Consider the following 12238-nt stretch of genomic DNA (forward strand, 5'->3'; position numbering starts at 1 on the left):
CGGCGGAAAACGTAACCCTTGCCGGAACACGCCCCGGCCCTTGGTTTCTCTCTCTGATCTCTCTCCTTATTGCCGATGTGATGCAGCAACTCCACAAAGCAATCGCGTATCCCTTAAGTCTAACCCACGGCAGCCCAAACGACACGAAACAGACGGAAAAGATGGAAACGCACGTAATTTAAGTGTATACGTTCATAGCCTTTTCAATTGCAAAATTTTCAACTTTAGTCCCTTTTCTTTGATACTTATTTCATTAATAACCCTAATAATATTTAATATGATTTTATTTTATTGTTGTTTTTTCTTTATAATCCTTTAACATTTTCATATAACATAAACACTCTTTTAAAACTTTGAGTATTATTAACTAAATCATGATATCACTTAAAAACATTTTATATATTTTAACTATTAATTAAATCACAATACTAACTAAATATTTTTTAATTATTTAATTACTATTTAAATTAACCTCCTTATTATTATTATTATTATTATTATTATTATTATTATAATCCCGTGCGAAAACACACATCCGGCTTAAGCCTTTATAACGGAAGACTAACATCGTTAACAAGGAGTTTTTGGGTCGTTACAGACAGCTTGTAATTTCCCATCTACAGACAAAGATCCCTTGGCTGAAATTTGATACACTCAGCATCTTTTAATGACTCAGTGTTGTCATTGCTTTCATATATACTCTTGCAGTTAAGTTTAAGTTTTCTGAGTCAGCAATATACAGATTTTTGTATCGGTTTTTAAAGTATGTGATCTTGCTCCAAGGACACTAGGTTCATGACAGTTCTCCAATGAACAACCATTTTTTGTTCACCATCACTTCTGGACATAAGGGTAAAATGTTCACTTACCATCATTCAGACGGTTGGTTCATCCGGTCCAAAAAAGAAACAATCTTTGTTAATACAATGCTTTTCTCGAGATAACCATCATTTATCTTGATTCTTGACAACACTTGATGGAAAAAAACAAAAGAAACAAGCTTTATTACATATTTTATATGATTGAACCTTAAAACATAAACATAATGTTTTTTTTGGAGCAGGGCTTGAAGAACAACCATGGTAGCGCCATCTTTAGGGTCCAGTTCACTCAAGAAGTATTTAAAAAGATACGAAAATAATGAGGAGGAGGAGAAAAAGAAGAAGAAAAAGAAAAAGAAGATGAAAACTAAGCCTGATATGAATGGTGTTCTTGTTGTTGATGAGGATCCTGTTTGGCAAAAGCCAGTTCGACTTGAAGAAGAAGATGATGAGTCACAAGGTATGCCAATAAAATTTCTTGTTCAGTAGATTGCTTCGCGTTTGATGTTAATGTTCTTTGTTAAAATATAAAGGGCCAAATGTGAAAAATAACCATATACTTTCATTTATTTGTGTATTTTGGCATCCTGCTTCCATTTTCGTTCTATTGCAACATTCTGCTTTCACTTCTTTTCTTATTAAGGTATTGGATTTTGAAAAAAAAACAACTCGATTATAGCATTGGACTTTCAGTTTATTTTCTTCTTAGGACATTATAGTTTAAAAAATCCACCCAAAAAAATTGCTTTGTGTTTGTTTAATAATGCTTAAATATGTAGATTTTTTAAAGTACAATGTTGTAACAGGAAGAAATGGAAGTAGGAGGCTATAGTAAACAAATCAAATGAAATTATATTGTTAGTTCTTGCATTTAACCCAATATAAAGTACTAAAATAAAAGGTAGAAATAACATGTACTTTCAGTTCTTTCTTGTAAATGTATTGTACTTTGATGAATTTACCCAATTATATTCATAGCAATGCAAATTGCTTTGTCTTTAGATGATATTGCTATAAATATAATTGGTAGATTTTCAAAGTACAATAATGTAAGAGGAAGATGCTTTATAAAGAAATGTACATTGCTACCCAATTATAATCATCCTTGTAATGTACAGATGAAGAGAAGCCACAAGTTGATGAATATATTGAAGTGAAACGAATGAAAAGATTAGAGAAAATTAAAAGGCGGCGCCCTTTTGGTGCTATTTCTGAAGACGGAAGCGGTTGGGTTCCCGTGTCTGATACTGCTAAAAATTCCGACATCTCTTCGCCACGTAGACGTAGGCCCCAGAATGATACACCAGAACCGGAATCAGAATCCCAACATATAACAGAATTGAATTCCGACATGTCCCCACCCCGTAAACGAAGGGCCCGAAATGATACACCAGAACCGGAACCGGAACCGGAACCGAATATGATCTTTCTCCTCCTCGGAAGGGCCGCAGTCGAGATTCTGATATTTCTCCTCCTCGACGGGGGCATAATTGTCCACATGAAGATCTTTCTCCCCCGAGAAAAAAACATTCTAACCCGAGAAAACCTATCAAGGAATCGGAGAGGCCAAAAACTGGTTTAGTCAGTGGTAAAGATATAAAAGAAGAAACTGCTAAAACAAAGAAGGAAGATTGGTTGAGGTAATCATATCTCTTCTTTGTTATTTGCTAATAGGACATAAATTTCAGTTTTTTTTTGTCCCACAAATAAAGGTAGAATAGGGACTCGCGCTCGTTTGTGCAAAAGACATTGATACCCTCCGCATCGTATCTGCCAACAACTTCCACCAACTCAAAACCCCGGTCTTCAGTTGTCTGACTGCAAAGACGGTCTTCTGTTTGTCGCTACAGTTGAAGCTTTCAAACATCATCTCCATTTCGGAGATCTAGTCCATAATCTCTATTGGTTTCGGGCTTCCGGAAAGACTCGGTGGTTTAGCACCCAAGAAGTTCTTATACATACGCCCATCCCTGTCAATCCCTCCATATTGGTTATTCCTTCCAACCACTAGCGGTTCAGCTTGGCCAACGGTTCTACTATCGTTTCCTTCTTCTGACTGTCCCTCATTCAGTTCAGGCTGTTCAACAGGCATAGTAGGTTCATCCATATTCTGTTGAAGTAGATGCCTTGTCTCTTCCATCTGGCGATCCAACATCATTTGAATCATTTCTTGTACTCCTGCCATAGTGATTGGCTCGGGTGCAGCCGCTACCTCTGGTGCACGCTCAATCACATGCCGATGGTTAACATTTCCATTAGCGTTTCCGCTTTATGTTGTCACCATGTCGATCTATACACCAAAGTAGGCGAATTTAGATCTTTGTTTACGATTGACGTTTAATCCTCCTTGTCACTCCGAAAAGTTACATGCTAGTTCTAATACCGTAATTATACGTTTAGAATTCTGAACACATAAAGTTTCCAGATCTGGTCGGAAATAGACCATAGATCCGATCAAATAATAGCATATAAGGCATCTTTATATCTATAACATAAATCATTTAGCACATAAAAGCAATTTAGGCATCTTTCCTAAAATAAGCTAGTGCTCGTGTCTAAAATATAGCAGACACTCATCTCACAATCATCGCTTAGCATTCTAAGTTTAAGTTTAGAAATCCTACAAATTCCTAGTTCGCTTAAACTAATGCTCTGATACCAACTGTGACATCCCCAATTTCACGGCAAAAAAAGACCGATTTGTTTACGCTTTATTTAAAAATCAGAGTATACTTTTGAAGAAATATGTTGTGGAATTTGTTCCCAAAAGCATAAACAAAAACAACATAGGCCTTAGAACATTCTATTTATTTCTACCGGCCTATAATCCATAATCCCTCATCAGATCATCACATATATGCTCTTGTGCCACTACCTGTAATACAAGAAACTGAGTGGGTCAGACTTGGGAGCCTGGTGAGCACATAGGGTTTTCAACCCACAATAACTAAGTTTATTAATCTCATCACATCAATCAACCCGATTACCCATTTCCGTTATCCTCGCTTTCTGTCTCTAAAACATCTAAATTAAGGGACCTAGCCTAAGGATCATCATCGGGATGACAATACTGCTTAGGGATTGTTGGGTCTAAAATATTGGTTTATACTTTACTTTTCTAGGAAAATGTATTTTTTAGTCATATGATATGTGTTTGCGGTTGTGTTTACGGCCGTGAACTGGTTCACGGCCCATGTTCCCCACACACACACACACACACACACACACATATATATATATATATATATATATATATATATATATATATATATATATATATATATATAGGTGTTAGGGGTGAGGAGAGGGTGATGAGCATATTGTAGAGAGAGAAAGTTAGAGAAAATAAGAGTGTGTGTGAGAGAATCTTATGTGTTGGAGCATCAATCTTATTGAATACATCATAGATTCATCTTCTTCTTCTTCTCCTTCTTCTTCATTAGATCTGGCATCATCCGTTTGATTGGGATTCCGCACCATCAAACGGATTTTTTTGATACACAAGCAGATTGGGGACTTACAAGTGGTATCAGAGCTTGGATTGTATCAATCAATTTTTCCAGATCTGGAGCGTATTTGATCTTATTTTTGAAGGATTTTTGCCTTTTTGGATAGATCTTTGAAAATTAAGGGGGGTTTGTTCTTCGCGTTTTTCATAAAAACGAGTTTTTAATCGAGTTTTGGAGCAAAAAGTGGTGAAAAACGTTGTTTTTCACGTCATCTGAAGCAATGTTCACGACCATTGAAGGGTCTACGGCCATTGAAGTGTTCACGACCATTGAAGGGTTTACGACCGTAAGCCCGTTTACGGCCCCGAGTCCGAATAGGCGTTTGCGGCTAGGGTTTCTCGCAGTTTGCGGCCCAACAACACCTCGGCCCAGCATGTGTTCGGCCCACTTGCTCGTTCAGCAGCCTTGGTCTCGATCAGCAGTAGCCTCTTTCTCGTTCAGTGCTTATTAAAAAAGGGAGGGATTTTTGGGGCAACCGAGTTTCGAAGCCAGGTCCCCCTAATTCATCAGTCCAGTGCTGTGACATCCCCATTTTCAGGGCCAGAAAAGACCGATTTTGTTTATGCTTTATAAAAATCAGAGTATCTCTTTTAATAAAAATGTTGTGGAATTTGTTCCCAGTAAAACATGATAAATACGTTATCAAAGCATTTCCGAAGAAAAGTATTTTTATTCATTTTAAAACATTTGGGATGTCATCGTCAATACAGAAACATAAGCATAAACAGAACTTACATTCATTATCACTAGTGATTTATATCTCCTTAATCTCTTAGTGTAATGTGACTTCATATCAACACATGTGATATAAATAAACTCAGTGGGTCAGGTTGGGAAATCTGGTGAGTACATAGGGTTTTCAACCCACAATAAATAAGTTTATTAATTTTATCAAACCAAACAAACCCGATTACCCGTTCCCGTTATCCTCACTTTACGTCCCTAAAACATCTAACACAAGGGACCTAGTCTAAGGACTTTCATCGGGGTGACAACACATGTTTCGGGGGTTCCTCAGCAATTCATGTCAAATAAGGCAACCATGTGGGGGATAGAGTACTGCTGGTGAGCACACAGTTCAAATAAACACCTACAGATTGCGAGCCTGCTAGCGTTCCACTGGACTGTCTAGAATAGTCTGTGGTCGTCATATATACTCCGCTAGATGACTGGATCATCAATAACATCTACATCGAGGCCTCTCATTATTTTATTTTGTCACACAGCAACTATTCATCTACCTATGTTTTACCCAACACATTTTGTAGATATAAAATACATATACAGTTTAAATCATTTAAAACATGTATAAAATCATTCATCCAGCATAGATAGCAAGTATACAGATAATATGCACACACAGCACGTAATTTATATAAAATACTTCATATCTATGTGTAAGCTGAAAGGGACCATGCACTCACTTGAAAAGGTGGTGATTCCGAACTCAGACAGCGCTTCGCTTCTTAAAAATAATTTCCTTCGACGAAACCTAGTATTATTACCACTAGAGTTTAGTCTATTATTCGCCGAGACTAATTAATAGTCTAGCTATTATTACTATTATATAAGCGTTTAACAATACTTATATAACCCATAATAATAGCCCAAGTACTTATTATAAGTTCCTAATAACGTTACTATAATTAAATAAAAGCTATATTAAAAATAGCGTAGGCGTAGCTCACTTACAGCGGGTTTTATAGAAAACCGGACTTTGCTTGGAGCAGCGTTCCCGAGCCGAAAAGCTCTTCTTCTCGGAGCCGTCGAGCACTCCGGGGCTTCCGCCTCGTGCTAGGGAGGTTCCCTAGGCTTTTCGGGGGGTTTCGGGGCTAGAGAGAGGTTCTAGAGAGAGAGTAAAGAGAAGAAAGAATGGGAAAGGTGTGAAGAAAATGAGGGTGGGAGAGGTTCTATTTATAGGGTGAAAAATGGTTGAACTTGGTGCCACATGTCACCATCTAGTGGCAAGACTTGGGGAGAAAGCAATGGCCAAGATTGTGCCACATCACCCATTTTCGCACAGCACACTTCCGACTTCTAAAATCCGTAACTTTCACATACGACCTCCGTTTTTTACGTTCTTTATATCCACGCGTAGGTAAAAATAAGATCTACAACTTTCATTTTGACTTCGTCGGCTAATTCTCGACGGATCTTAAATTTAACAGTACGAGGAGATTATACTGTTAAATGTCCGCGTAAAATTCATAACTTCTACATACGGACTCTGTTTTCGTCTGTCTTTTTACCGTTGAGTTCCTATTAATAAGATCTTCAATTCTCATTTAGGTCGCGTAGGCCAAAAACCGCTCAATCTAAAATTCGAGTTTCGGGCTGTGCACTGCTAAGCCAAATCTTAGAAAATTCATAACTTACTCATACGAAGTCAGATTTGGGTGTTCTTTTTTTTTGTATGTTCTCGGTTTAACGTATACTACAACTTTTGTTTAGATTTCTAAGGCTAAAAATTTCTCCATCGTAAATTCACTATTTACGTCTCCCGGTGTCGTGCCGGTTTTGCCGTAAAACTTCGGCGGACCATAACTTCTTCGTTATAACTCGGATTTCAACGTTCTTTATATGTACGGAACCCTTGAGACGTATTCTACAACTTGGTTAAGATTATTTATTCTAAATAATCTTTTGTCAAAAAGTCGTTTTCGACCCCTATTATCTCTAAATTGACTAGCCCGGATCTACGGGCGTTACAAGCGCCCTTTCCCTTTGATCTAGCTTGCTAGATGGTTTTCTCCTCCCAAATTTAATTCAAAAGGACTCCATTTCAAACCTAATTTCGCATTTTTAACACTTTTAACCCAAAAATCAATTTCCTTTTATTTTTAAATTCCATTTTCTTCCAAAAATTTTAGTTTTTAATTTTTGACTTTCTAAATTGACTTTTGACCTAAAATTTTGACTTTGACTTCCAAGTTTGACCTTTGACTTTAAACTTTGACTTTCTCGTTTAACTTTCAAATTTTCAAATTTAGCTTTTCGGTTTGACTTTTAAGTTTGACTTTTTAAGTTTGATTTTTTAAATTTGACTTTTAAGGTTGACTTTTGAGTTTTTAGTCAAAGGGCATTTTTGGTAAACAATGAGTTCTTCAAAAATCAAAGTCAATGAAATTTCCTTGGAGAATTTACGTGTGCATTACGAATTACTACGTAGAGAGAACGAGGAACTAAAATACTAAGGGTACCAACTTAGAAAAGGCCAGAAACCATTGAAAGATCAATTAGAGGCCAAAACAAATGATTATAAGAAATTACAGGCAGAATATAGTGACAAGTGTGTTCATTATAAATATCTTAAGAAAGATTTTGATACTGTGACTGTCGAACTTGATGCATTAAAAGCAAAATATAAAGATGCTAAATTCAACTTTTGTAGTGATTATAGAACATGGTTTGGCATGCGGAATTAAAGATTGCACAATGAACATGGTGATTTGGGTGTTCAAGAGATGTATTGATTATATATTGTGTTACAAAAAAGGATCTAGATCTAGTCTACATAAATAACACACACTTACACACTCACTTTTACACCTCTCAAGTACACCTCTACAAGTGGACTAAACCTACCTTATATAGAGGTGTTTATATGTCTCTCTCTCACTCTCTCTAACACATGGGTCAAAAGGCTAATGCACCACATGCAAGTGGGTTTTACAAAAGTCAACACATTACAAAGTCAAACATAAATAACTTTGCACCCCAACATTCTACCCCTCAAAGTTAGGAATGGATGACCCACTTCAAATCATCTAAAATCAAGAAACTACGCGGTTCGAGCCTCAAAGGTGACACATATCGAAACGAACTTCAATCTTCAATTCTTCCATGATTCTTCAATTTGGGCTCTAGGATGTGAGACCATACAAACCGAGCATCAACGAATGATCACGAGCTTCTCAAACTCCAAATTGATCACCCAAAAGTTGAGCATAAAAACACATCCCAAAAATCTTCAATAATTCCAAACCCATTTCGAAAATAAATCATTTCCGAACTTCCAATTGCATCATTTCGTAAGCTTCAAAACTTCAAGATCACTTCGGTCTTCAAATCCGCGTAATATGAAAAATTCAAGTTCGAATTTCCATATAAATTTCTCCCCCTTTTTATAATCGAAATTTGATTATAAAACCTTCAAGGAAAGAGAACGTGCTCTATTCGGAATTTTTCGTGTCAAAACTCCCCCTTAACATGTGACATAAACTTTGTGCTTTAATCCGGAAAACCCAAAAAATCTTCAATTTTTAGCTTCGTTCACGGACCGCCTTTGACAAAATTTCTCAAAAAATGGTAGAAATTGTTAATTTCAAAATTCTGCAGTGACCCGGTGCGCCCAAAACAACCAAAAATGCAAAACTCTCCCCCTTTTCAAAAGCTGGGTAGAAAGCGTCAACTTGCATAAACTGCAGGGGCCTGAAATGTATTTTCTTCACTTTCTCAGCAAAATCAGTCCTTTTTCGAATTTGGGTATGAACCGCCAAATGTTCGAAACCTCAGGGACTATTTTCGAAAGTTCAGCCTCTTGTTCTCCAAACATACGAAGATTACCCCAAACATACGAAACTTCAGCCAATTTTCGAAGTTGGGTGAAAAGTGTCACAAATTCGAAACTTCAGTTAATTGTCAAAGTTGCCAAATATTCGAAGGTTCAAGGGCTATTTTTGACATTTTTTTTTCAATTCATACGAAGCATTGTGCCAATTCGTACGAAAGTTTGGAAAAGGTGTTAAACTGTCCAAAGTTTAGGGGCCATTTTCGTAACTTTTGGGTTTCTTCTTCCCCAATCTCGTTTCATCGCATGAAACTTTTTCTTTCTCTCTCCCCTTCGTATGAAGCTTCATCTTCCCCAATCAAACGAAAAATTCATAGCAACATACGAAATTTCATACAAACGTACGAAATTTCATCCCTTCATACCCAAAATTTTTCTCTCCTCTTCGTATGAAACTGCATCTTCACCATATTAACGAATTCTTCATCACTTCGTTAGAAATCCTCATCTCCAAAATAACAAAACTTTTTGACACTGATTAACAAAATTGAAGGCATACGAACGCTTAATCGTGAACAGTAACTTCTTAATCATTCAGTTCTTCCCAAACCAAAAACTTTCGTTCGTTTAACCCTTCTGTTCGTTCATTACTCCAATCAATCAACCATTTGATTTTTATATCTCGTGCCATTAACATCGTCGATTCCAACAACCCATTCAACAACCAAGCTTCGACTATTGAATCCCGATACAAACTACATCGAAAACAAATTATCCCAAATCGATCACCAATACAGTCGAACTTTGATTCCAAAATCAACATCACAATCTATTTCGTCAACATCAATCCAAAAACAACAATATTCGAAATCAGATCCAACCAACCCTTCGTTACTTTCCATCGATCATTGAAATCATCCACATCAATTTAGCTTCCCAGTCGACACACACCTTTCGTTCATTATCGCCCCAATATCACCAACCCAGTCTAGCGTTCGTTCTTTAAAATCCTTTGACTCCAAATTATCGAAATCAAGTCATCAAAGTCTTCTAGTGTCCAATTTCAAAAACACGAAATCGATGTTTCTAGTGTCCAACTTCAGATCAAAAAGTGTTCAAACAACAGTTCTTCATCTCGTTCAAGTGTTATTGATCGACTTTATCAACATCAAAGATACAATTTGACGTTTTTCAAATATGACTTGATCATAATCGATTTCATCATATGTCATTCATTTGAAATCGAATCTCAAAACCAATCGATCGATTAAAATCGATAAAACTAAATCTGAACTTAAGAACGATGAAAGTGATCAATCAAAATCGGTAAAGAACGATGAAGCAACGCTTGGAGTGTCAATGTACAACTTGTATATGCACATAACGACGAACAGTGAACGATCGTATAGTATATATGATTTTGATGAATGGGCTTTTCGTTTCAAGATGTTGGATCAAATAACAAAAACGTATGGGCTCAAGAATTGTGAACAGTATCATATTATGATCACTTGGGCTTGAATGATAATCAATTTAATAATATGAATAGTAACATTCGAATTTGGTTCAAATGAATTTATGGACTTCGAATGATAACTGGACTCAATTTTTGAACAAGATCTGAATCAAAATTTGGACTATTGCATATTTAAAATCAAATCAATCACACAAATATGAGATTAGATCGGGCTTTGATCAAAAAGAAATAATTGGATCACAACAAATGGGTTTTTCAAAAAAAAAATGATCCAATGAGTCAAATGATCACAAATAAAAAACGTAACGCACGATTCAATGAAATAAAGAGAGATAATAGAGACAACTCACCAACAATGCTTTAATTGTGAGAAATGTTGCTAAACCGAGAATCGTTCTTCAAAAATCACGTTGATCTTGAAGACCCGCTCTGATACCAATTGTAGTGACTAAAGAACATGGTTTGGCATGCAGAATTAAAGATTGCACAATGAACATGGTGATTTGGGTGTTCAAGAGATGTATTGATTATGTATTGTGTTACAAAAAAGGATCTAGATCTAGTCTACATAAGTAACATACACGTACACACTCACTTTTACACCTCTCAAGCACACCTCTACAAGTGGACTAAACCCACCTTATATAGAGGTGTTTACATGTCTCTCTCTCTCACTCTCTCTAACACATGGGTCAAAAGGCTAATGCACCACATGCAAGTGGGTTTTACAAAAGCCAACACATTACAAAGTCAAACATGAATAACTTTGCACCCCAACAACTTTAAGAAATTTGATGTGTCAAGTGAGGTAGTTGTGTCCATGATAGAAAAACAATTAACATTTAAAGATAATCAAAACAATGGTCTAGGGTATCATGATGTTCCACCTCCTTTCAATGATCACTACACTTTCACCCCTCTAACTAAGGAAAAAAATTGAAAATTAAGCACACCTTAAGTATGGCCAACCCCCTGCTTCAGCTTCAGTTAAGACTGAACAATCAGGGCCAACTGAGGGTGTTGAGATGAAAAATACTGATGTTTCTACTTCTTGTGCAGGTAAAGTAGTGGAAGAAGAGAACAAGGAGAACACTTTTGAACAAACCAATGTCTCCTTGAACTCTGAATCTGTTGCTTCTAACTCAGTTACTTCTGATCAACCTGCTGTTGGTAAGTACAGGCCACTAATTCAAGCTAAACAGAGTGCCTGTTGCAAGTGTGCATGTGGGAACAACCAGAAACAAGGCAAGGACACGCCACCAGGGGCAGGAAGAAACAACTCCTACGTGAAGAAGCAGACTTGCTTTCACTGTGGAACACCTGGACACATTGCCAGAAATTGTCCTAATCACGCATACATTCCCTATTACGCACAAGGCTGGCAAAATGCGCCAAGAGGGAGATTTTCCAAAAGAAACCCCTCAAGGTCACGTTCAGACAATGGCGACTGGAACACGCAAAAGACCAAGAATCAAACTCCCAAGGCCAAGAAATCAACTCCCAACAACAAGAAGGGAATGTCGACCAAGAAGCCAATTTCAAGAAATGCTCCAACAAAACCAAAACCGGCTAGGTCAAAGTCATCTCGACAGCAAACCTCAAGCTCAAAAGCAAGTCCCAAGGCACCCATCCGATCGAAAAAGAAATGGGTTAAACCCAACTATAGATGGGTACCAAAGGTTCAATCTCCTAAATCTCCTAATGCTTCTAATATTTCCACATCTTCTGTTTGTGATAAGCAGGATATGTCGTGGGAGAGAGTTCCTTGCACAAATGACAAAGGTCAACTCAATTTCAAAATGGACTGGGTTCCAAAGACCAACTGATCCCACTCTGTGTCGGAGCGGCTATGGAGGCATATCATCAGACTTCGGTTTGTTGATAGTGGCTATTCCAGGCAAATGATAGGAGGCATCTCTCA

At 37.0% G+C, this 12238-nt stretch overlaps 1 protein-coding gene across 1 annotated transcript; it reads left to right on the top strand.

Moving 5' to 3' along the window:
- Positions 1-1063: 1063 nt before the first annotated feature.
- LOC145121991 (uncharacterized) lies at positions 1064-2403 on the top strand. Its single transcript, XM_079057669.1, has 2 exons — positions 1064-1281; positions 1940-2403. The coding sequence occupies exons 1-2, from the start codon at positions 1080-1082 to the stop codon at positions 2401-2403; spliced, it is 666 nt and encodes a 221-aa protein (XP_078913795.1). The 5' UTR covers positions 1064-1079.
- The last annotated feature ends 9835 nt before the right edge of the window (positions 2404-12238 follow it).

This window comes from Lactuca virosa, chromosome 6, assembly GCF_052849685.1.
Source record: "Lactuca virosa cultivar CGN04683 chromosome 6, Lactuca_virosa_CGN04683_v6, whole genome shotgun sequence".
In the NCBI taxonomy this organism is placed as follows: domain Eukaryota; kingdom Viridiplantae; phylum Streptophyta; class Magnoliopsida; order Asterales; family Asteraceae; genus Lactuca; species Lactuca virosa.

Bases quoted from the DNA above. Each gene is read 5' to 3' on its own strand.
- LOC145121991 (XM_079057669.1), top strand. From the start codon at position 1,080: ATGGTAGCGCCATCTTTAGGGTCCAGTTCACTCAAGAAGTATTTAAAA. The intron at 1,282-1,939 runs GTATGCCAATAA...TGTAATGTACAG, and splicing joins AGAAGATGATGAGTCACAAG to ATGAAGAGAAGCCACAAGTT.